This window comes from Platichthys flesus, chromosome 18 (genome assembly GCF_949316205.1).
Source record: "Platichthys flesus chromosome 18, fPlaFle2.1, whole genome shotgun sequence".
Taxonomy (NCBI): Eukaryota; Metazoa; Chordata; class Actinopteri; order Pleuronectiformes; family Pleuronectidae; genus Platichthys; species Platichthys flesus.
Window position 1 is genome coordinate 13,015,538 of NC_084962.1, and position 25,740 is coordinate 13,041,277.

Genomic DNA, 25,740 nt, shown 5'->3' on the forward strand with positions numbered 1-25,740 from the left:
GTCTACAAGAGAAAGAAAACTCATTCCAGTCGGGGTGTAATGGCAACGGCACAGGTCAGAGTGATGTGTTCATTAATACATGAATAATGTGATCCTCTGCCCTTGTGATGATGCAAAACATTGCTACTCCACAATGTATAAATTAATTTCATGTGTTGCTGATTATTAATGTGAGATTTTAACAAAAGAAAACAAATATCGGAATACAAACTACGTAGCTTTCTCCCTCATCTACGAACACAATCAGTGCAGTGGCAGTCTAAAATTAGAGTTAATATACAATATATATACACACACACACACACACACGAGAACATCCCTACTCTGTACATCAGCTTTATATATTTCTCTGTATATACACATTTATATGGGATGAAAAAAAAAATAAAGGATCCTTAGCTATTCGTCTAGTGTCTGATCTGGTAAACGCAACTCGAGTGTGGTCACGACTCGTGTGTTCTTGTGTCTTAGCTTGAGTCACCCGTAAGGCACACTCACTTTGGAGGATAGCACACAGTCATCTTTCATTTCAATCACAGATAAAACAAACAAAAATTATAATTAGACTTAATAGTAAATGCAGGAAATAAAAAAAGCCTGTCGTTAAAGAAAGAAGCACTTTTGGCTATTACACTAAAAAGGCAAAACGAAAAGCGATAAAAAAGACTAAAGACGAGCTGCAGAACAAGGGAGACAACAATCAAACTTAAAAGAACAATATTTAAATTTAAAATTAAACTCATATACTCTCTTCCCGGCCAAAACAAATATAAAACAATTACAATATAAAACATCATGAGATAATAAACATGACTGGTCAATCTCGTTTTGTTATTCAGGTTAGTATGGCACCCTGTAAGGGACAGAAAGAATATCAAGAATTAGCAGTGTTTCAGTTCCAGGGCGTGCAATGGTTTAATTCATTCTAAAGCCAATAAAATATAAAGTCTGAGTCTGTCACAGCCTCTTTAACTCACAGTTCTTGGCAACGTCTCAACTTAAAAATCCAGCCAGTGGAGTTTATACATACATTTAAGGAAGATCTGAAAGGAATTAAATAAAAAAAGAGTGGCAGCTGCATTTACTGGCGTAAGCAGGTTGTTAGGCTCACATAATCTAAGCTAAGTTAAACAAAGAGTGGCTTGCTCTTGAGTTGGCTTGTTCTCCTCACATCCTTGGTTCTGATGCTTTTACAGTGAGGATTGGTTTGCATCTTTTTCCGTACATCGCTGTTGAAAGTGCGGTTTAGTACACACACAGGTCAGGGAACTTCATCTCATAGATGGGCACAGATCGACTCTGACTTTGGCCATAACCTGACGAGATGGTTCCAGATGGGCTGGGCGGGGGTCTGGATGTGGAGAGGAGACAGGCCGCAGTCATCATCATCATCATCATCATCATAATCATCATCACATGACTGCCATTAGTGTCATTATTACTCTTTCTAGGAACGTTATTCAAATATGTCAAAGCTCCGTCTTTTACCTGATTGTCATGTCAAAGATCTGATTTAGTTTACTCTGCAGTAGAGTTGCCTGGACAAGAAAGAATAAATCGTATTAGGTAATGGCAAGAAGGTGAAACAAGAAAAACAAAAATATCCATAAAGATGAAATGTTTCTGACGTACCCTGGCACCGCAGTGGGCAGCTATTTCCTCAAAGGGGGCCTTCTGAAACTTCTCCACCACTTGTCTCCTGCGCTCCCTCTCCTGCTCCTCCATACCAACACTGTCCACTAGAGGCACACGGAAACCAGATGTAAATTTCGAAAGTACACCGTGGAGTCACTGCTTTTCTTCTGCACTCACTCCATTCCATTATTATTAACTACTACTACTTTGTATCATTTTATGTATCTGTTGTGAAACGTTATTATCTTAAAACAAATCCATCTTTAGGAAACAAGCGTAGACATGTGGTGATGCTGTGTTGATAAGTCTAATGTTACAAAGTGAATAGACAAACCAATGGCATTTTTCAGGGTTTCAAATGTGATCTCCTCTGCTGGTGTCCTCTGTCGAAGAGAAAAAGAAAAACGTGATGAGGTAACTGAGAAACCTCTCTTTACGTTGCACATTCATGTTTTAAAACAGTAGATTGTCTTTGAAGCTTAAGAGCCTTTACCTCCTCTTTCTCCGGACTGTTTCGGGACTCCACCTCCACCTGGAGAGAGATAGTCTCCCCGATGCTCTTTCTCTTGGACAGACGGTCCTCATCTGGAAAGAGAGCAGATGTGATCATTAGTTTTTCTATTGAAAACGTAGTAAACCTTGATTGAAACACTGAGGGACCGTTCTCAGAATTTAACTATAAATCTTACTGTAACTGTTCTTTTAGCTCCATTACATTTATTTTAAAGCAGCAGCTTAGTGGTGACTTTACAGGAGTAGTCTGAGCCAATAGACATCATCATTTACTTGAATATAAAAGTACATCAATCAATTCAAGAGATCCTTCTCTTTGTTACAGTTGAAATGAGGACCCAAGGGGTATGTACTTTCACCTGTAAACTGTGGGACATAAGGCGTAGCCAGTCTCTCTGTGTTGTAACCACTGCCTCCGAGAACCTCGGTGATCTTCGATTGAAGGAACAAAACATCTCCTTCTGCCTTCTCCAGTGAGGAAGGCAGCCTAGGAAAAAGCAGGGAGAGGTGGTTGTTTTCAATTATAGTATTGAATATTTAATTATCAAATTCAACACTGGGAGAAAGGAGAACTGAATGTGGAACGAGGTACATACTTGGGGTCATCAATGAAAACATCCTCAGGTAGAAGGTGGGGACTTTCTTTCTGTCTGACCTCAATTACCTGAAGGGGCAGAGGAGAAAAGCAGTTTGTTAACACACATGTTCCTGGTATTCTGAATTTCTCTCTGGATTAATAAAGTATCCATCTATCTATCTATCTATCTATCTATTCAGACACATGTATAAAAAATAAACAAAGGAGTCCAGACCTCGTGTATGTGCTGGCAGAAGGCTGGGACGGTGGTGAGCTGGCAGATGAGGTTGAGGTAGGCGGCGGCGAGGGCGTGAACAGCACAGCGGTTGTAAACAGGCATAGCCTCATCGGTGGACAGAGCCAGGTCCTGCACAGGGTACAAAGCTCTGTTAAACACTGGACCTGACGAACTCTCAAAAGCTTTTTCAACTTGATTCAGAGAAAAGACTTTAGACGTGGTTTAATGCGTCTTTGGCTGAGTCCAACTCTTCTTCTTGCATCGTTATTAAGTCTGCGGTTAGTATCTTCGACGGGGTGGTTGTGTTTTCATTGCTATTTGTTTGTCTGTCTGTGTCAAAAGGATGAGTCATAAACTACTCATCCAATATCCATGACATGTTATGTGGAGGTAGATAATGACCCATTCAAGTTTGGAGTGGATCCAGAGAAAATGGAAGATCCAGGATTTTTTCCCCCTCTCTCTTTAACATATCCAGATGTCATGTTGTTTGTTCACTTTGAGTTTGCATTTAGATCAGTGCGTCAAAGATGAAATAACTAGTGTATCACAACACAGACCAAGAAAAACACAGTAATATTTGCAGTCTGTATATATGAAGATGGATGACATGACTGATCCCTAATAGTGAAGCCAAAGCATCTCGATCTCGACCTGGTGGCTGGCAGCAGTACAGTTATTAAATCCTGCTTCCTCCATGTTAGTGGAAAGGATTTTCTGTCACACCAGGTAGTTCTTATCATACTGCTGCATGTCCAACTGTTAATTTTTTCTGATGTTTAATTTGATATTTGATGCTATTTAAATGGAATTGAAATCTGAGACTGACTCGTGATTGGTCGAGTGCATGTATTGGCGGGACCTTGCTATCGCAGCTCCATCCCCCAATGCCTACATCGCAGACTCTGGCTCCAAATGTGCAAGATGATTGAGTGTAATAGAAAACAAAATAAGAATATAGGTGAATACAATAACATCTTAGTTGCTTGCATGGATGCACATCTGTACCTGCAATGCAAGTGCCAAGCGGATGAGGTCCACCACCACCTCTTCGTTGGCCAGCTCCACGCTGAGAAGGCCCAACAGAGCGAAAAGGGTGTCGTAGTGCTGCCGACCACTGCTCTGCTCCTTACAGCCCAGATAGATGTGACGGTACAGCTGCTGGCCATGCTGCGAGTAAAGGAAGCACGCACGAGGGGAGATTGTATCAATTTAATTAAGTGCAAATGTAATACAGAAATATAATCTAAAATAGGAAAAGCAGAGTAGAAGTAAATTAAATTTGAAAAGGGGACAGAACAAAAATTAATGTTAATAAATCGGTCTTCATTTTCCATTCCACGGAAACAAAGCACCTATAGATAGAGGACAGACCTTCTTCATGAATAGGTTGTCCTGTCTGGAGCACTTGTCAACTTTGAGCTTGAGAATGGAGATGTCTGAGATGATGCTGCACAGAGAGAAGACACAACAAGAACACACAAACTGTAAATGAAGCACAGAGTGGTCTCATTAACTAAATCTAGTACAGTACAGCTCAGGCCCTACAATAATCACAGATGCAAAGACATACCTAATGTTTTCAAACTTGGGCTGGTTGTCGTGCCGGTCGATAAGACTGAGGAGGATCTGCAGCACCAGCAGTCGAATCTCAGGATCCTCGGTAAGATAGAAGGACAGCAGCGGCTCCAGGAAGGAGCTCGGCAGCGCAGTCAGCATGTTGGTGGTCTGGAAACCTGCCGTCACCTGAGACAATCATAAGCACAGGTCAAGTTTACAAACTTACAACACATGACTGATTGGCCATTATGGCAAAGGGAACAGATCAATTCTTGATTATGAGCTCCTCACTTCTGACTGGCTTCTGTTCTATCTATAGGACCATGAACAGCATCATGGGTGTGACGCTAATCTGCTGCAGTCATGCTGATGTTTAACTTTGACTACAGGAATTCATTTTGACACATTTTGAGATACAGGCTTATGGTTCTTTTCCATTTAGCTCTAGATAGGGGACCTGAATGAATGTGTGCTAAAAAAGGATAAAAGAATATGGGGATGTCAGATTACAAAAGAGCAGCCAAAACTGTATAAAGAGCCACTAATTCAAAGCTTTTAAATTAATAATGATAGGATAGGGATCAATATTAACCTGAACCAAGGACTTCAGCAACATGATCTGAATCATCCTGGTGCCCTCAGGCCTGGGGATGAAAAAGCAAATACAATTAAAGCTTAAAACAGTTAAGTTTTGTATATATGGTGTGTTGTTGACTGACCCACAGAATGGCTTAAGGTAAGATATATGTTTACTGTTTGACGTGCAAAAATAATTTACCCGGAGCCTGTGGACAGAAGAGACAGGTGACCCCCAGGGACAGGGATCTTGCCCATAATGAAAAGCATGACCTCTGATCTCTGGTATGTTGGTAGAGTGTTGGCAAATGAACCTGAAAGAGAAAAAAAACACAACATGTAAACACAGCGGTATAAGCATAAACAAAGACAAAGTAAATATTGTCAGGAGTGCAGGAGCATGTATAGCAAAAGGCTCCACTACTCCCCTACTCCCCCACTCACTACCTCACATTGACCGAAACATCTCAACAACCACTCACTCACCGATGGTCCTGATGACGGCCTCCTGTAGCTGCCGCTCCTCGTGAGCTTTGATGATCTTGGTGCCAATGTTACCGTCGTAGGAGCCGGTCAACTCGTAGTCCACACTGAGACGAAGCTGCCGCAGCAGGGTGTTGAAGACCTCCAAAACTGTGGGGCCTGCAGATGCAAACAAAATATTTTGGAGTGTCCTTGGTAAAGATACTGAGTTGTGCAGACAGTGTATGAATGTTGAGCGATAGAAGAAATTGTTGTGTGGTGGCTAGTACTGTCGTCACAAACCCAAAAGGTTCCCCGTTCAAATCCCGGTTTCAAGTTTCACTTTGCATGTTTTCCCTGTGTTTGCATGGGTTATTCCGCGGTCATGCACATTGGGGTTAGAACTATATATTACAGTAGGTGTAATTGACAGTGTGAACGTTTGTCTCTTTATGTTGGCCCTGCTATACGCTGACATACGCTGCCCAGGGTGTACCCAGGGTGTGCGCGTGTGTGTGTATACGACTCACCAACAGAGCCGCTGGCTGCAATGGCAGCTGCCTCCAGCAAAACCTCCACTATCCCAGCTCGCACTGTGGCTGAGTTCTTGCTGTTAGCGTCCAGGTGACCGAGGAGCTGCTGGATGACCAGGTGAGAGTGCTGAGACTGAGGAAGAAGCAGAGTAGGAATGATTGAATGAAACAACATCAAGAAAGCTTTTTTCTGCTGTAAATCAGTGAGAACTCCAAATAATACCAGGGGATGTTTGACTTTTCGCCCCTAAATCATGTATCAACCACTTTACAAAACGTATGGCGCATAAATCACATACGATTTCAGGTTTCAACTTATACTTGTAGTTGAGATCAACGGAAGGAAAGAGAGAGAAAAGAGGGGAGGTGAGGAAGAGGTCTTGAAGGATATATAGGCACTTTATCACTCACCTGGATGGAGTACATGATGATTTTGAAGCAGCGCACCGCAAAGGTCTTCCCCTCCCATAGAGAGTGATTATCTAAGTGCCTGGGGGAACACAGAGAGGAAGAGGTGAACGAAGAGGTTACAGGAAATGGAATCATACAGCACCTAGAGGGATACAGAGTACCTACTAATACATCTCCACAGAATCCTACCATCGAGACACAAAGTGTAATTTGAGCTCCGCCAAGGAGGTTATGTTTCATCGGCATTTGTCTGTTCGATTGTAAGCAGGATTATGCTGAAACTGCTGAACTGATTTATTATGATTCACAGTAAATAATAAAATTAAAATCCAAGTCAAAACTAATTATTAAAACATTCAACCAAAATGATCAGGATGATTAAAACCGAACAATTGGTCAAACTGAGAGATAGTTTGCAAGTAGAGAAATGGAGAGAGTGGTCGTGACATAAATTACTTAAGCATGAGACAGACAGTGATGGATGGACGAGAGCTGCTCTCACACAGAACATGACAAGTGAGATGAATTGAGGGCAAATTGGGAGAAAACTGAAAATAGATGGAGCCGGCGTGTTCAGAGAAAAATAAATTTTAAAATATATACTACACTCAACAAAGAGGAGCTACAGTTGCTTTCAGAGGAATTCTGGAGACATCAATAAATTAAGGCAACACAGGCTTAAAACTTCCAAGAAAAGTTATATTTTCTAAAAAATTTTAAAGGTTTGTAATTTTTATTCTTTTCAATGTCTAAATGAATAAGTTATAACATTTTCTGCAGGCTATCAGGTTAGGTTGCATTATTGCAAGCACATAACATACAAGTTAATAAGTTAACCTTACTGCTAATCCACAACTCCATGGGAATACAGCATAGATCAGGAAAGATGAATGCTGATGGACATACGAGGACTGAAGACAGATTGAAAAAATATACTCACTAAAAAAGGGTTAAGCATTAATGTCTAGGGCTCAGACAGTTGCAGGTAGAGACAAAAAAAATACTTTGTTCCGGGAAGAACAGTAGAGCTGCATTGATTCAAATAAAAAAAAAGAGGAGGAAGAATGGAGAAACAAAGGAGCTCATCTCAGAGAGAAACCACGCTCAGAGACATTCAAAGATAATTAAGGCCACCACAGAAGATGACAGGGGCACAATGAAGCTGTGAAAAAGCAGCGGGTTGAAAATGTCTTCTTAGAAAGAAAAACAACAGTAATTATATAATAACCTTGCAACACAGACATCTATGCAGTGCGATACAATTAAGATGTCTGCTCTGCAAACCATGCCCTCACAGATACAACTGTATAACCTTGCAATGACCTTGTGCCCCCTTGCACGAATGTGGGTAAAGCTAAAAATACTGCAGTCGCGTCCTGGGATGCAGCCCTCCTTCAGGTTTAGAGAGTGCATCAAAAAAAAAACCTGCATGAGGGACCAAATCAAAACGAAAGGACAGATCTTGTAAATAAAAGAGCGAGCAGGGCTGTCTCACATTAGCACGGGTGTGATGGCATTCTTGATGTTGCCATAGGCAGCTCGTCCCAGCAGCTCCCTGAAGCAGCGCTCCGTCAGCTCCACCGGGCTCTCCTTCTCCTTCTCGGACGCCTGCAGCGGTGAAGGGGAGCGGCTGCTGGGGAGAGATTGCAGGTGAGAAAGCAGAAAAGAAGAGGGAGAGATAAGGATAGGAAAGGGAGGGAGAGAGGGAGAGAGGGAGAGGTAGGTGAGTTGGGAGGGGCAGAGAGGTAATGAAAGAGAAGAGAGGCGAGTGTTTTGAACCAGTTTGACTCAACAACAGTAACATTTACACAAAAGCTCCATGTTTTACAGAAAACACTCTGCAGTGCAGCCTTCACTCCTGAGGTGACTTCTCCCTCTGCAGTGAAAATTAAGTGGATGTGTTTGCCCTCGTGTTTTGCTTGTGAGTGTGTGTGGATGCTCACAGTCGCCTCAGCCCTTCTTTATCCTCATGCATAGTTAAAACCTCCACCATAGCTCTAACTTGGTCATGACTAGCCTCGGGTGGTCCACCAATGATGACATTATTTATTAAAGACCCCGACTCTTTCATCTCTCCTGCTCCTGCTGCTGTGGAGGAAATGTGACTTCCTGTCTCTGAGTGACTCCCCTCACTAAGATGAAATTCACAAAGCCAAGGAAAATAAGAATTGATATAACAGTTTAAGGTCATACACATGACAGGAGAAACTTTCTTTTGGTCAGGTAATGTAGAAATCTGTAGGTGAAGTGTTGAAAGGTTTATATTTTCTGCTGAGACGATATCTGGCAGGAAACTATTTAGGGAGCATAAAGAGTTCAATTTTAACAATCTAAATCAAAATAGGCAACTGCATTGGTGAGAAACTAAAAGACATTTGAGTTCCCACACATGAGATTTAATCCACAAGATTTTAGTACCAGAAATAAATTATCTTTCTCTCTCTCTCTGAACCATCAGAAGATATAACTGTGCCTCATCTTTAAATGAACTTGAACATGTGTGGACATTAATGTAGAGAGAAATGCACCATCTGTGAGTTCGACCTGATCTCACTGCTGCTGGTTTCGTCACTGGTGACGGCTTAAGTCAGTAAGGAGGAATAGAGGATGCACAGCAGGGTCAGACCTCATAACTCACACAGAGGGGAGGAAAGCATGGTGAGAAATCTGTCTCTTTCTCTCCATCTGCCTCTTCATTACAATTACCGCCACATATCTTTGGGCTGTATTCTTTTACTCACCCTCCACCCAGTCCTTTGCTATTTCCCCCCTTTGCTCCTGTTATTTCAAATCGCAGCATTGACGTCAAACATATAATTTGAGTGTTTGGAATATTAATATAAAGGAACTCTGCATCTCTCACTGGCGTGGTCCTGCCCTCAATCCTTGTGACGCCGTAACTCTCGACTGATTGCGACATTTCTGTTCATATTTTCCCCCTTTCTTCTACAGATGATGCTGCATGTGGGGAAACAGACACCCGTAAGGGGAGCGATGCTGTCAGTGGATTCAGTCAGTGATGACAGTGATGATGAATGACGTGGGTGATGCCTGGCTAGACTGCCAGGACAAACAGCACCGGTAGGCCACAGAGCGGCTGTGGACTGTGTGACGGAGGCACAACGGGTCAACGCCGATTCATTTTAGGTCAATAATCTTCTCACCCCATGTTGACAATCTAGTCTCTTTAATGACAAATCTTCAAAATAAAAGCCTGGTTACTTATACCGTGTGAAGAAATGGAGAAATAAAGAGTACACCTTAAATAAATTCTAAATGATTCTCTCGAAATCCAACCATACAAATGTTGTCTATATATATATAAAATGTCAAAAGTTACACACAGATATACATGACAGCATCAGTGTATTTAAAGTTGGCCGACTTGTTTCCACCTCCTCCCACTATCCAGAAAAGAAGCTAAAATAATCTGCTCTGTAGTGACCGGGGGATGCAGAGGTGGTATTCGAATATTGCATGTCATGTCAAACTTGACATGAATGAAGTGACAGCCCCAGTGAGGTGTCAATGTAAGAGAGAGAGCGAGAGAAGGACGGAGGGGCTAAGTGAATGAAAGCATCTTCAATGAAATAGGATAATACCACACTATAGAAACAAAAGTAGGAATTCAATACATGGTGCTCAATGTTGATGTTGTAAGTGAAACCCTGAGAAGATAACAAAGTTCAACGTGACACACATGCATTTGTGTTCACACCGCTTAAAGAAGGCAGCCACATGCATCGGAGATCACCTCAGAATGTGGTCGGAATGATCCGATCTCAAATGTGTCCTTAATACATCTTAGGTGCTTTCACACCTGTCCACTTGTTATCAGATCACCAGAGGCTTCTTAATACCACATCTGAACAGAGTTTGCTTAACATCCATTATATATTTGCCATAGGTTTGAGAAACTGGAAACAAATCAGTTGTCAATTTCCTTGCGGGCGCTCACCTCTCTGTACGCTCTCCACTCTGCAGGTTGAAAAGCAGAGAGGGGACGATCTTGTCCATGTGCTGAGGGTCCCAGATGTTGGCCTGTAGCTCATCATTCACAGTCTTCCTCACCACACCCTGAAGACCCTTGATACCTGCCATACGGATCCTGGAGGCAACAAACAGACACAGATCACTTGACTGATTCTAAAAATGGATGATTGTATTTATAATTGTGTCAGTGTTTTCCTTGTGTTTTATTCAAGGTTATATTTAACTGCCAAAGATGACATTTCTATATTCAGATGACAAAATAACTCAAAAGATTTCATTTTGTCAGAGAAGAAAGAAATGTTCACAGGCAGGGGTACTTTGAGGGAGTCTAAAATAAACTTCTTATAGTAGTCTTATAAAAAAGCAGTAACTTAATATCTCTCCCTCTGGTGCAGTCAAGCATCTGTCCACTCACTTGGTGCGGATGTCAGGGTCCTCGTAACTGGAGTGGCACATCTCACTGAAGCGCGACACAAAAAAGTCGTAACTGCGGTGGTACGACGGCGTGTCCTCTTCTATGTTGGCAAACTTCACAAACTGAGAGAGGGAGGAAAAGAAAAAAATAATTAGAAATATATATATCTGCAGGAATAAATAAATCTGCTCCTTAATATGCCAAGTTCATGAATAGTTTATCTTAATTAAAAACTGACTGATGAAATGACCCTAAATCCTAATGGTGAATATCTCCCAAAGTAACGTCAAAGCTGTAGCACCATAACATCTCATTAAGAATTAAAGCACAGAGCAGAGGAGGGCTCTCCCACTGCGCCAGAAAATGTCACCATTTAAACACGATGACATTTAGCTTCACGCCACACGACAATTAATAAATTATGAACTAGACTTCTTTGGAATCAAGTTAGAAAGGATGCAACCTCTAAACAAGAATTCTGCCGTTTATTCAATAAAAGGAGATTTAATGTAATTACATCAATCCCCCGTTCAAAAAGAGATCCGTCACCCAAATGCTGCACTAAGGATAAAAAAGATGAATGTATGGAGAAAATGAGCATCTAAAGAAGTCCCTGTTGAGTACATTTCCCGAGTTCACTCTCAGAGTGGTTACTGGAATTAAATGAAGTACCCTTGAACAAATTTAATGAAGTGAACCCGTAACTGCTCCTGTGATGCCGCTCAGCTGCTGCAGTAAATTGCTGCAGCAGTTGATACCCGGACGCTGCCCAGATTTACTGGCAGCATCAAGTCTGTGTCTGCAGAACATCAACTGATAATGGAAAAGCTGAGGTTATAAACATTTTGAGCTGCAACCAAAGGCTTTTTTTCTTTTCGCGAGCACAGTGGACAAAACAGTAACTCAGGCATTGCTGTGCTGAAGAGCTTGGTATGTGTGGAAAGGCTCTGCAGTGCATGGTTTAAGGTCACGGACACTGTGAGAAAAACTGGTCGGGCTGGATTCCCCTGGTTATAAACTCTCCTAATCCCTCCCCCTAACCTCTCTCTGACACCAGTCTGCATGCGACGAGCCATATGATGCATAATACTTAAGGAGAGGCTTAATAGCATGTCTTTGCACTGAAAATTACAGTATACATATATTTTTATGAATGAAGAAGCTTACCTCGATAGTGTACTAGGACTGAAACTAACCCTAAATCAATATCCTCACTGGAGGCCGACTGAAAGCAAAGATAAATTTAGCAGAATTGGCAAAATTGCACTACGGATTGTGATAAACTGCCCTGACATGCTCAATGAAGCATGCACTCTGAGGTGTGTGTGCTGGAGTGCGTGGCCTTGCATCAGTCCAAAACACTCATGTGCGAGTGGGTGTGAGAGACTGATAGCAGGAAGATTATGAGTGAGAGGCTGAAATGTCTCGTCAATCTGCGGAGATGACTGTAGAGCTTTGCCAGTGTGGTCGGCGGCTAATCTGATTTCCTTTATGGATGCTCTGCTGACCTGGTGCAACAGCACTCATAGCTGCTTCCCACATCACAGGAACTCATCACTCCTACTCCCACTCCACTCCACGCTTCCTGCTGAGCTCTGATCGTTCTCGAGGTTTAAAGTCTTTTACTTTGCGCTATCAAATCGGGAAGGTAAATGCAGCCTGTTAACTTCTGATTAAGATAATACCTCTAAATCCGCTGAAATGAGTGGAGTTTGATGTGGCATAAGAGCTTAGAATATAAGGCACATTAAATCAGATTAATGACTGACAGTTCGAGAATGTGGGAGTTTGTCTACATTTATAACTGTAAAATAATCTAGTCTTAGCTTTAAAATGACTCTTTACCACAAGTTTTATGAGCAGGTAGGTTTTTGCTTATCAAATTACATTTGTAGCGTTAAATTGTCTGTTTGGCTTCGACAGTAAGTGTGAATCCTTTGAAAGTAATGCACATGAAGTCACTCAGACTTCAAGTTGGATTCTTTATTTGTTTTACTCTGTGAATGCAACAACTTTGGTCCCCCACTTATGAAGTCAAATTGTCAGTTTGATTATTTTAATGTTAACCACAAGTATTCACAGAGTTGTCTGTTATCACTTTGGTGCTACTTTGATATAGATACTTTCAAACTTGTGATGTAATCCTGGACACTCACCGAGTTGGTTCCTAGGATCTGTAGATTGGGTTTATCTGACTCGAGCAGCTTGCGCACCATCTTCAGAAAGCTCTCCACGAACAGGTTGATGCTCTGACAGTGGCAGGCCATCAGCAGCTGGTCCAGAGCCTCCATGGCTATGCACACGTAGCTGTGGAGGAGAAGTGAGACGCAGGTAAATATTATGCAAGACTCTTGACCCTGTAGGCAAATGTAGTCTTTGAGTGTATATTTCATATAGAGATTAGAGTTAATGGTTACATTCTCGACGGCTAACTTCACACAGTCACGGATACAAAGTTGGATAATCTCTGCCACACGGATTCGGAAGACTCACATCTTGCACAGGCAGAGCGACTCCGCCAAGTGCAAATGTAATCTGTACAGGCTCTTAACGCTGGCAGGGATCATCACACAGCGTAATATTCGTGAGTCACGGAAGACAACAACTTCTGTTGCATATAAGGCAAGAATGTGCAGAAACAACACTGTTGAGGATCTTAATGCAGCCATGTTGTCTTTTTTATTTTAAAAACAGACCAACTCGCCTCTTCACCTAAAATGTTTTTCCTGAGACTACTTAGAATGCCGATTGACCGGTGATGCTCACCCATATCTGTGTCGGGCCACATCCCTTGACAATCTCTCAGACAGGTAAGCTCCGATACGGTCGAGCTTCTCTGGAGCTGACAGGGCATAAAATGTCAGCTTCTCCATGTTGGCTTTCACCAGCCCATCCTGAGAGGATGACAGCGGGAAGGAAGGAAAGAAGAAAGAAAAAAAAACAAGACACCGCAGAAGATCATTTCAGGTTCTCACTCACATATAATTATTCAAGACAAATCTCTAAGCTTTTTGCAGCTACAGTAACTGTACGCAGTTCGGTGCAGTTCTCCCTAAAAAACAAGTTTTAGTTGTATAAATGGATCACTCTGTTTCACATGCTTTCCCCCTTGACCTACTTCACTGCGCTTCAATTTGGTCAGGGGGAGGAGAGAGCTAAAAACATCTGTAGTCCATTGAGATCACTTTACATTCTGACACCTGCAGTCAATGGACATAACATTCCCAAAACTAAACAGAAGTCAGATTAAAACTTGAACCCATTGCCAAGACAACAACATTATTATGGAAGGCTGGTAGCATTTATAAATACACCCATATAAAGCTTTGTAAGACAGGTGCTTATTTTTCTACTTTTAACACATCACAGAAAAACTGAATAAAGAGCAGTATAAACAGGTCCTGTGAACAGAATGAACACAAAAATAATATGACCATAGTATAAAAAGCGCGGATGTTACTAAAATTAAAGATGGCTCAGTTCTTAAGTGTCCCAGTAACACATTAGTTTTTCTTCCGAATTTTATAATATGTTGTGGGAAAATGTTGATCTTCAGCCTCATCTTTTCCTCTGTGCCTCGGCATCCCTGCTTTACGTTACTCACCTACAAACTTGCTACATAGTTTAGCTTTCATTCCGTTAATAACTTAATCATTCATGTTGGTGTTGCCAAGCAGCAGAGTTCTCACAACAAAACAGCTTGAAGGCCAAGCACACCAACATAACCATGAACTCTTGAGAAGGTTGTAGCATCTTATATTCAAACATAGAAACAATTGTTTTTTGGGGCGGGGGGGGGGGGGTAGTGTCACAGTATGCAGGCGTATATATATATATACACACACTCACAACAAGGACATATGTGTGCTACTTCGTCCCCTGTACTTCCAGTTTTGGCCACAGATCTGACAGGTAAAGTGGGTTACTGCAGCAGCACAGAGGCAATTCTGATCATCTTCTTCACCATCCACTTCATGAGTCATCTGTGACAGATCTCAGTTAATCAGAGGAAGTGGAGGCAAAGAAGAGGTCTGTGGTTTGACACAGACAGCTATACATAGGACAGTTTTGTGTGGAATTGGTGCAAAGTTGTTTCATCACCTCAACTTCACTACTCCTAATCCAACACGTCACTGTTTATAATCACCTGACTCAGCTACTGGGGATGTACTGATCCCCCTTTTTCAGTCCTGATACCAATACAGGGTACCTGGACATTAGGTATTTTCCAACATGAAGTACCATTTCAACACCAGTAAGCTCTCCTTCTAGCTACGGTCAAAATGGACATATAGTTAGTTGTGGCAGGCACAGAGGAAAACATATAGGATTGAACTAAATGGATCTGCCAAATTTTTGCAAACAATCCGTTTATCTGAGTCTGTATCTGACCAATATCTGATGGAAACCATTGATAGGTATGATGGTGCCTTTTTAAGATAACGACTTCTACTGACATTCAGTCAGTGCATTAGTAAGCTCCACATATATAGAAATGGTTATCAGAGACAGCAAGGCAAGCGATAAATAAAAAAACAGAGTGTCATTGGAGCTTCTCACCTCTGGGTCTTCTGGGAAGATGTTGTCTACCAGTCTCTTGTACCGAGGCCGGAGAGCCCCGCAGCAACCACAAACCCCTGAGGAGGAGGAGAGGACGGAGAAAAACAAAGGGGGAGACAGAGATAATCAATTAGACTTTTCCACTGGGACTGACAGAAATGCGATAAAAACAAAGAGCTGTTGTAGCAAAATCTTTCTATCCTGGATGAGTCTGTGTAAATGAGAGGACACAGTGCAATAGCAATAAGGTAGCAGCACACTGAAATGAACAGTCTTCTTGCCAATATATGTTAAGGCCTTATCTTTTTCTTGTATTATTAGGTGCAGCTGCCTGCTGTGACAGGTTAAACAAAATGCATCAGCCAGTGTAGAGATGTGAGGAAAGGAGAACAGAAGAACCGAAAGATATTCTTCAATTGTATCAGGACAAAAAGCAAAGCATTAACAAATCTTCACGGCCGAACGCTCTGCAAGAAAAGAGCTGCCAAGCGTTGTTCACCGATGACAGTACTGGCACGATGCCATCATTCAAACTGCTGAATCCAAAAGTGAAAACGTTAAGATATATTCTTGTTTAGAGAGCTTCAGGAAAACAGAAGCTTAGTCTGACCCTCCACAGTCTGTCTTTGCACTTTTTGCTTTTACAAAAACAACCTTCATTTTCCCACACAAATTGCATGCAAAGTGAAGGTAACCCATGTGAAAGCCTTTCGAAAAAGACCCAGTGTAAAAAGAATCAGGTCACAAGACAATTACAGACACAACAATGCTGCTCTGATGATAATACACACACAACACAAAGTCACAGGCATACACACTCTCTCTAAATCAAGACAGCCTTGGAGAGACAAGTGCCTTTTTTTTTGCAACGAGGAGAAAGCTAGCGAGAGGTGGATTCTGATTGGCTGAGGGAATTCAGCAGTGGTGAGTCATAAGAAGACCGTGTGAGAAAAAAGAGGAATAACCTAAAACTGTATAAAGAACAACAAATGAATTACTACAACCAATCACATAGCTCTCCATTACGACTAATAAAATAAAGCTGCAGTTATTAAACAAAGATAAACAAGTTTAGAAGTCGTAAAAGGCAATGGGGGGAAAAGTAGGTCATTGCGGTGTCAGCAGTGGACTCACGTTTAATAAATAATATGAAAGACGGACACCTCAGTCCAAACATAGGAACAATTCAATGTGGGATAGACAGAAGCAAAACTATCTGCTTTTCGGCCGTCCTTCCTTCCCTCCTTAACCTCAACCTCTTTTTCCTTCCTTGCATTATACCAAAGAAAAAAAGGTTCATGTTGCGCCGTCCACACGATGAGACGCTCTCAGCCTCCTCGGGGACTAAAATATCATATAAACAAACCGTCACCTGGAGCTACACGTCCCGACAACATAATGACATTATATTCTCAATATAAAATGAACCAACTGAGCACATTTTCACAGCTGATGGAGGCAATCAGCATCCACATGCCTGACTCACCAACGTGCAAAGACAGGCTGAGCCCTGCCACAACAAGTAATGTGCAAGATGAGCAACAACCACGATTCTTGCGCCATACAGCTGATATCAAGAGACACATTTCCAGGGACTTGCAGTACAATCTTATTTCAGTGTACATTTTACCTATAAATCATCATACCAAAAATAATACAATCCCTCCTCTGGGCTAACCTCACTACAATAACAGGCCTTGTAGTGTGTTTTCAGTGACCTACACCTCAGGAGGGGAATCGGTGCAGACAGGAAGTCCTTGAAAAGCCCTTTAATTGAACAAAAGGCATCTTTACAGTCTAAACTACTTAAAGGCCCTTCTGTTTCAAGGCTTCTTTCCCCTCTCTAAAAGTTCTGCTGAACTCCACAGCAGGAGCTCTGCTGGTGTTCAGGCTTATCTGTGTGTCTATTCATAGCAGAGCTCCTCCATCACTTCAAACACTAATGAGGCCTCTGTAATGGTCCCTCCCTCCTTCCCGTCCTCCTGCATCCACCCAACCTGCATCCACCTCACTCTATCGTCCTTCCTGTATTGGCTTGGGGGCCTGAGAGTGGGAGTCGCCACTGAATTAATGAAAATGAGGCAGGTCCCGAGTGTAGAGAGGAAAAGGTGGAGGACAAAGAAAGAGGGACAGGGACGCAGGGGCGTACGGAAAATATGACGGAGATGGTAGTGTGATGGGGCAGGTGGATTGAATGAGTCACAGATTAGTGCTGCTAATTTCTTTGTCCAGTATTAATCTGTCCTGTCCTCTCTGTCAGCAGGAGAGGAAAGTAAAGCCTAACTGAATTATCGGTTGGTGATTAAAAATACAAAAGGCTAATATAAGCCTTTAAAAACATTTCAGTATCTGCATTTATAAAATAATTTCTATATATTTGCTTGTATTAGGGTTCTCTTTTTATTATTAAGTATTTCACCTTTATTGACAGGATAGTAAGCTTGAAATGGGGCTATTGATCCAAATATCCTCAATAATTTTAACACTTACATTTCATACTCTTGTGGTGCAAGAAGGAAAGAATACTCTACTTGACTTGTGCATCGCAATTAGTTATAAGTTAGTTACGTTCTTTGACAAGTCCTGGATTGTTTGCATTTTGACAAGCGACCTTAAAGGCGCTCCCATTGTTTGCAAGCAGGTAGAAAAATGGCCTGACACAAACTGAACAGATGTCAACAATTTGTAAAATTGAGATGAAACACACTAGTGAAAACATCCCTACAACTATTTTATATTCAATTTCTGTCAGTAGATTCCTTTCACCTAAATCTTGCATGGTGCATTCGTGAACGCAAATGTTTGAGAGAGACACTCTGCAGTTTCTCAGAACCCCCCAATGTGTTGTGCATGTGTGAAAGGCAAACTCTGGGTTAAGTCTGTAGCCAATTCTCTGGATTTTACCTGCAGGTCAAGTCTGGAAACATTCACATATTCTGCTTCCAGTACTCCAGTGATGTAAAAATCTAGTGTTTTGTAATTAGTTTTGTGTCTATGGTGCTGGTTATGGTGGGTTAATGTGTTACAAGCTAAGAGAGCGCAAAACAGTGGGTGGACAGGAATTTGGAAGACAGCGGTGAAAGCACACATAGCAGGGGATCTCACGACATCCGCCCACTCTGCATGGCGAGCTGACAACACATTTAGGCGCTGGACAACGAGCTCTACCATACACACTCGCACATAAACCCACACACAAACATGGTCGCACACACTTTGAGGAGTATGAAAAACTGTGGAACGATGAATTACTGGTTGTTAGAAGGAAGAACAAGATAATAGAGGAGGAGGAGGAGCTAATGTCTACTTGTGTCACTGAATGCTTGGAATTCACATGTTCTTAAGTACACACATGTTGAGGGGGGTCTCCACCCCTCCAATCACCACAGCAAGGAGCCGGCCAGTCACAGTGCTATTTTTATCCCTCTAACAATGGGCTGGTACATTAACAGATTACACTCTCCATTTCCCACAGGATTTCAGCTTAACATTTCCACTTTAGGGTGAGACTAAGAGGGTGGAGGAAAAATAACTGCATTCTGAAAGGGAGATAAATTGGGCCAAACAAAAATTATATAGTTCTGAAGTGCCCCTGTCTTGTCAGTAGTTTTTTTTTCTGATAAAATAGTCACCCACTCACAAGAAATGTTACGATTAGCTAATAAATATTAATTCCTAAGCTTATTTGTAGACACAATTTGCTGGTCAGCCACAATTTTCAGAATATATTGATGTGTGGCCTTTGCTCAAAGCTTTAGAGCGAATAGTAAACAAGGAATGACTAATGTGTACTTTGCTGTTTCAGGAATGGTGCATAAATGGATGTTGGACATATAATTGGCTCCTCTGTGCATATTGTGGCCACTTTATGGCCCCTGATTTGCAAAAATCTTACATCCGCCACTTCTATTTAGGACTTTGAACATGCACACAAAGCAAGTGCGTGTGACAAGTGGCTGAGTGCAGTAACACATCTGCACCTGCTTCCATAAAGCTGTTCTGCTGTACCAAAATTCATGTGGCTGAGAAAAGAGACTAAATATAGCTGTGATGCCCTGCATTTTGGATCAGTGTGTGTTAATGCGTTTCTCTTCACGTGTGAGTGTGTGTGCATGAGAAAGTGGTGGTGGTGGTGGGGGGGGCGGCGGCGAAGACGACGATGACTGCAACTACACATTTATACCTCAACTTCACCTGGGGTCATGCACACAAGCACAGACATACTCAAGCAAACAGTATTTACTTCTGTTTTGTATTTGGGCAGCTTTAAGCTGTATACACCTGTGCAAAATACATGACACTTCTCACAATGGTTGCAAAGCATGTTGCCCTTGGGGGAAGGACCAAGTCCTGCTATTTTGGAATCAGCAAACAAGGAGGGGCAAAACATATTTGACCAGTGGATACACATGCAAAATGTAGTGTAGTGTACAAAATGCAACAGTGGTGAGGAGAGTGTAAGCAAATGATGAACAAGTCTAATTCCACAACCAACTGATATGCACACAAGCTGTCGCCTGCTGAGTTTGGGAGAGCTGCATAGCAGATGAGCAAAGAAGGTGAGCATCACGGCTGATAGCTTTGGGGGTAAATTCAACTGCTGTCACTAAGGCACACAGAGGAGGACAGCTATTCACATTCACTGCATACGTAACCACAATGTGAATCTATCCCACCTAACTCTGTCACGACAAGCCCATCTCCACGCTTACACAGAGTAAATACATATTTTTCTGCCATCAACCCCTGTACACAAGTCAGATTCATAGCATAGTGTACAGTCCCATGTGGGTGGTAGCGAACATGGCTGATATAATATGACAAATACTCTGATGAACAGACGCAGCAGCCAAATAAATCCTTGAGTCACAAGAATGAGCCGACACACTATGAATCACAGTCAAACAGTTACTGACACTGGGCTGCGAGGGTCTTGAGTGCAGGCATTTCCACACAGTAGCTCACCAGCGCAGTGCACGGTGAAGTGAACATGATCTTCCCGTGTCTGGGCTGATGATTTATTAGCCTGCTAACCGAAATCTTTTTTTCCATCAATACTCGGCACACTCGAAGCAAAGCCGGCTACATTTTTAATAAGCAATAATCAATGAACCATATATCTGCATGTACAAGAAACAACAGAGCGACAGACAACAACAACATTTCACCAAGGACATTGTCTCAGGTTTTAACTTTGTTCAGCACCTTTACTACTTTTCACAGAAGCATTCATTTATCATTAAGGGATGATGAAAACTAGGAAAGGATAAGAGAGAAAAATCAATCATCGCCCACATAACTACAACAATTAGCTGCCTGTGTTATAAGTTCAGAGAAACCCAGCATTATCACCTCAAAGATAAAAAGAAGGAAACAAGAAATATAAAAGTCTTTTACCAAAAATATACATCTTGAAAGCTTGTGTCGCCTTGGAAGCTAATGCTGTAGTTCAATCAACAGTATCCACATACAGTAAGAGACCAAGTTCTCATAATGTACAGGAGACGATACACTGTAGTGAGAACTGCAGTCTGTCACAAGAAAGCTCAGAGGAAACATTGTTTGTAGAATGTGGGAAAACTGGCTTTAACGCTGGATGCTTGACATTGCTCACATGCCTACAATGGCTGGAACACGCATACAAATACACAACGGAGGAAGGGCTGTTATTCTTACCGTACATCACTCGTGATGTTGGAGTCTCTCACCGCGGCAACCTGATTCCTTAATACTGCTTCAGTGGTTTATACAGACGCACTGCTGTGCCAAGAGGCACTCAGAATGCACATACACATGCACACCCTGCTCACTCTGGGATAAATGTGCACGTGCGCTTGGAGCTAAAAGCCATATGAATGTGCGTCGTGATTGGTGCAGAGCTCGGCTCGATGCAATGAGTTACACACACTCCCCCTGCCGAGCAGACTCACACAAACACAGGCACAGAAGGGGGCTGAGAGGCAGCGTCAGAGAGAAGCGTGCCGTGATGACCTTGGATTTTCCCCTGTTTGTCTTCTGCAACAGCGCTCCTTCTTAGATGGGCTTTGCAGATTTAACATGCAGGTGCACAAACAAACACACCCACCCCATTATAATCATTTATCTCAGTTTATAGAGAAAGAAACAGAGAAAAGGGGAGGGAGGGAGGGAGGGAGGGGGAGAGAGAGAGGGGGGGGGGGGGGAGAGAATGTGCACATCAGGAATATACGGGTGAAGACCTCCCACTCACGCAATCTCCTTTCCCCCTCTCTCCACCCCCTGACGGCATCACTCTTTCCCTCCTCTCCATCATTAATCATCCCATGCCTCTTTCTTTTCTTAGTTTCAGTTTTTCCTTTTGTGCTTATGCAACTTTCTGCTACATTTCCATCCATTTTCTAGTGAAGCATCAAAATGTCGGCCTTTTCTGCATTTTGACAGGATTGGGAAAACATTTAGCTAGAGCTGTAGCGGCTGGGGGAAACCTCAAAACATTACAGCCTCTCTTTTTTCTAATCAGTTCCCTTAGAGAGCAGAGGAAACATATCAAAATGGCTTTCTGGTATTGGCATTTTAACTAAATCTATAGCAGAAACAAAAAAACTGTGAAATGCTATTGTTTATTAGCAGATCACTGTTTTATTCTCAACTATAGTACATTAACACAACACTGGTGAGCAGCTGGCTCATATCGCTCTAATGGTCCGGCTTCTCACCTGCACGACGAGGAGTGCACCACGTACGCCACACAACCATAACTACGACCGACATAATTCATATTGATGATCACATAACTGGCAGGTTTGCAATGAAACCTGAAACCTTCAGAAACAATCCACTTCCCAGATAGTATCAGCGTATAATGTGTGAGAAGCCTACTTTCCAAAGCTGGATTTCACGATTATCAGAAGTGCTCATTGGTCCATGAGAATGAGTTACATCAGGCCTGTTGTAACTGTTAAATTGTTCTCACTTGAGCAATTAATAGAAACAAAAACCAGTCATAGGCTGCAGCCTTGTACAGATGCAGCCACTGCATTTAGCCACAGCTTGGATCCTGTAAAGTTAAGATACGTTGTAAGAATTTAGGGACAAACGTATCTTCACAGTTACTGTTAGTTTGATTGTTTCCCCCCCCTGGGGATGAATCCCTAGGTCATTTTGCTCAGCTGGCTGCCATCATACACAATCAAGCTTGGTTTTCCTTGCTCTTGCACGCCTGCACTTGTGAACCAACATGCCCTGTAGAAACACGGCGACTGCCCCCAAGACCTTTTTGTCAATGAGAGTTTACGTTTCAGTCGAGATTAAGGATGAAAGCAATTAAATATGACCCAGACGGCAAGTAATGAGACTTCACTTTAATTGGACATAAGTGTTCCATCAGCAACCTGTGATAAATAATGATCGCAGCCAGTGGTCTTTCCATTGAGTGCTAAAGCATCCTTAACACTCTCTTAAATAAGCTCTATCGCCCTGTTTTTAACAAGACAGGAGGGAGTTTGCAGCAAGTCAAATAGTAGTTTCTACGTTTCAGTGGAACAATTCTCTAATCGTGTGTTGTAGAAACAGCGACAGAGCCAGGGAGAGAACAGAGGAGCTGGTGTTGTCACTTACCCTTGCCAACGCGATGGTCCAGAAGGATACGACAGTCCAGTGCCAGCCTCTGAGAGGCCGGGACATCAGGCGCAGGCAAGGGCATGGCAGGCAAGCAACCACACAACAGCCCACAAGCACACACACAAAGAAACCCCAACACACCACAGAAAACCCCCTAAGAAGGCAAAGACTGAAACGTAACACTACAAGTTACAGACTAAGAACATCTACTTATTTGGTTACAATTCTTGGATTTGAAAAGTAATACTTGCAAACCCATTCTCCCAACGTCTGGCTCACAAGTGCTGGATAAACAAGCTAAATGCAAAATCTACTCACATCCACAAATAACCAGTTTGTCAGGAATAAAAAGCTACACACATGCTCGCACACACTCACACTTACACTTGTCCTCAATGAAGCCTGAGCAGAAAAGCCAAGTCCAACTTGTGTGTGACGGCGGACACCACACCAAACCAAACCAAACTCACAAATTCTCAAAGAACCTGCAGAAAACCAACTCCTACGTCTCCGTCTTGGAGCTTCTCTGTAATTTATGTTAGTGCATCGGCAGGTTTGCCGTATTAACAGAGAGATTAGCGAATTAGTCCTTTCAACAGCAGCTCTGCTTCTCTCGATGCGCGCCTCTCTCATTAATAAACATCTCAGCCACACAATGGGGCTCACTATCCACCGGGAGTCTCTCTCTGGGCGAGAGACACGGGGAGACGCAGAGACAGTGAGGGTGGAGAGAGGCAAGGACAGAGGGACAAGCATTCGGTCCGTGGGCTTGACGTTCGAAGAATGAGGAAATCACTGGATATCAACTCAGGGAAACTGCATGGTGAGGGATTCCTGTGCAACATGCACATCACATGCATGTGCACAGGAATGTTGGAACATTCATGTAGAGTTTCTCTGACTAAACATGTTCACAATGTGCAGTGATGAACTGTTTTTTCCAACACTGTCCTACATTAAACTTTTAGGTGAACTGCTGTTGAAATAGCTGGGTGTTCCTAACCTGTCATGTTGGATGCTCGACACAAGGCGGCGTCGCTCCTCCAGGTTCACAGCGGCGGTGAGATGCGCGGCTCTTCAGGCCGGAGCGGAGTCTCCACCGGCGGGTTGGGAAATCAGGAAAACCGCTGGATTGTCCTTGGCCTGTGGAGGTTAGCATGTCCAGGTTAGCTGATGAGCGTACACACAAGTGAAACCTGACACACAACGCAGGAAACGCCACGAAATGACACGTTTCTGTCCAGTGAGAAAAACAAACAGTGACATTTATCATATCGTCACAAACCGGCTGTTCATTTAAAAACCTCCACAGATGCCAGTCAATGGGAATAGCGGTAGCGATGCTAGCTGTCACTGCTTCTCCTGGAACTTTGTTCCACCATAGAAACACTTTTCACAGATTTGTATGACGTTTAAATATAAACTCACGCTTGACAGAACGTAACGAGACTAGCCGGCGTCATTTAAAGGGGGGGGTGTTGTTCAATGAAGCTAGCTATGAAGCTGGTGTAGCAACGCAAGCTAGCTGCCACAGTTGTTAAACGACAGCACCGTTCACTTACTATGAAGTGAACACGATTAGAATCCGTGTAGCTTCCGTTAAAAGCATGTGGCAGGCGGTCACGGAACGTCTGAGAGCTTCTCCTCCACCGTACCACAAGTATTCACATGTATCCACTGCTCCCCAGCTGGTCCTGACAGGATGTGAGTATGTGACTGAGGCATTAGTGACACACACACACACACACACACACACACACACACACACACACACACACACACACACACACACACACACATATATACCACGCACATGAACACACACACACAGTCTCTACACTTTGATTGACTGGCAGCATATCTGATATATGTGGGTCAATGACCTGACGCCTATATGTTCTGTCCGACTGCATTTTCTACTGATAAAAGTAAGGTTTAAATACATAAAGAACTACCATATATATGCAGTACCTCTCCAGTATATGTACACACTCTAAATTTCCCACTAAACGTTCGTTATTTCAATGTTTCTGTTTTTTAAAGTGTCAAAATATCATATGGTGCGACCGTCCGGCCATTCAAATTTATTTCCTGCCAAATTTGGCATGATTACCAAAGTATTTTGTAGTCCTGTACAAAATTGCAAAGCATTTGCATTATATTTCCATCATAGTATACTCACAACGTTGTTCTGATAATGTCCATTTGATGACATACCATAGGAAGTAGCATCATAAACCACTTTGCAAAGGTCCCATGGAAGGAGCAACAGGTTGGTAACTCTCTCTCAAATTTGTAAAAAAGAAAATGCCAATGATATATATTTTGATTGTAAATAAATAAATGCAAAATAGCAGGCTTCCTGTTGCGTTTTTCAAATTGCACCCATAGACTTTTTTGTTTGTCTGGTCATGATACATATGTGTATCGATATTATAAATTATCATAGGGCCCTTTTGTGCTGACATAGATTGTTTTCTTTAGGTGGCCAATTATGTGCCTGTAGACCATTGCAGTCGCACCACATAATAGATATGTTTATGTTTTATCTGTCACGTGTCCTAGATTGAGAGTGTTTGTGCTTTTTTATATTCAATTAATGATTCATATGCATAAAGTACATAAAGAAAATATTTCAATGCAATTAGAGTATCTTTCTTCTAATATT

The 25,740-nt window shown here is 42.3% G+C and overlaps 1 protein-coding gene across 4 annotated transcripts; it reads right to left on the reverse strand.

Moving 5' to 3' along the window:
* Nucleotides 1-315: 315 nt before the first annotated feature.
* Nucleotides 316-25,325, reverse strand: LOC133973463 (protein EFR3 homolog B). Of its 4 annotated transcripts, XM_062411343.1 has the most exons (24): nt 24,635-25,325; nt 24,076-24,215; nt 15,474-15,550; nt 13,680-13,807; nt 13,070-13,220; nt 10,914-11,035; nt 10,464-10,613; nt 8,001-8,138; nt 6,506-6,584; nt 6,092-6,227; nt 5,586-5,741; nt 5,302-5,413; nt 5,116-5,167; nt 4,537-4,709; nt 4,338-4,413; nt 3,972-4,133; nt 2,961-3,092; nt 2,745-2,812; nt 2,508-2,635; nt 2,129-2,220; nt 1,970-2,018; nt 1,633-1,739; nt 1,489-1,538; nt 316-1,351 (listed from the first exon to the last, which is right to left on the reverse strand). In XM_062411343.1, the coding sequence occupies exons 2-24, from the start codon at nt 24,080-24,082 to the stop codon at nt 1,246-1,248; spliced, it is 2,451 nt and encodes an 816-aa protein (XP_062267327.1). In that variant the 5' UTR covers nt 24,083-24,215; nt 24,635-25,325; the 3' UTR covers nt 316-1,245. The 4 variants fall into 4 exon arrangements, with proteins under 4 accessions (XP_062267327.1, XP_062267325.1, XP_062267324.1 ...); XM_062411341.1 differs by lacking the exons at nt 24,076-24,215; nt 24,635-25,325 and adding an exon at nt 23,070-23,649 and having other exon boundaries at nt 8,001-8,135; XM_062411340.1 differs by lacking the exons at nt 24,076-24,215; nt 24,635-25,325 and adding an exon at nt 23,070-23,649.
* Nucleotides 25,326-25,740: the final 415 nt, after the last annotated feature.

Excerpts from the sequence above, each read along its gene's own strand:
- LOC133973463 (XM_062411340.1), bottom strand. The coding sequence starts at position 23,154 with ATGCCCTTGCCTGCGCCTGATGTCCCGGCCTCTCAGAGGCTGGCACTG. Across the intron at positions 6,585-8,000 it reads GCCATCACACCCGTGCTAAT|GCACTTAGATAATCACTCTC; the intron begins GTGAGACAGCCC and ends GTGTTCCCCCAG. Across the intron at positions 5,168-5,301 it reads CTTCTGTCCACAGGCTCCGG|GCCTGAGGGCACCAGGATGA; the intron begins GTAAATTATTTT and ends TTTCATCCCCAG.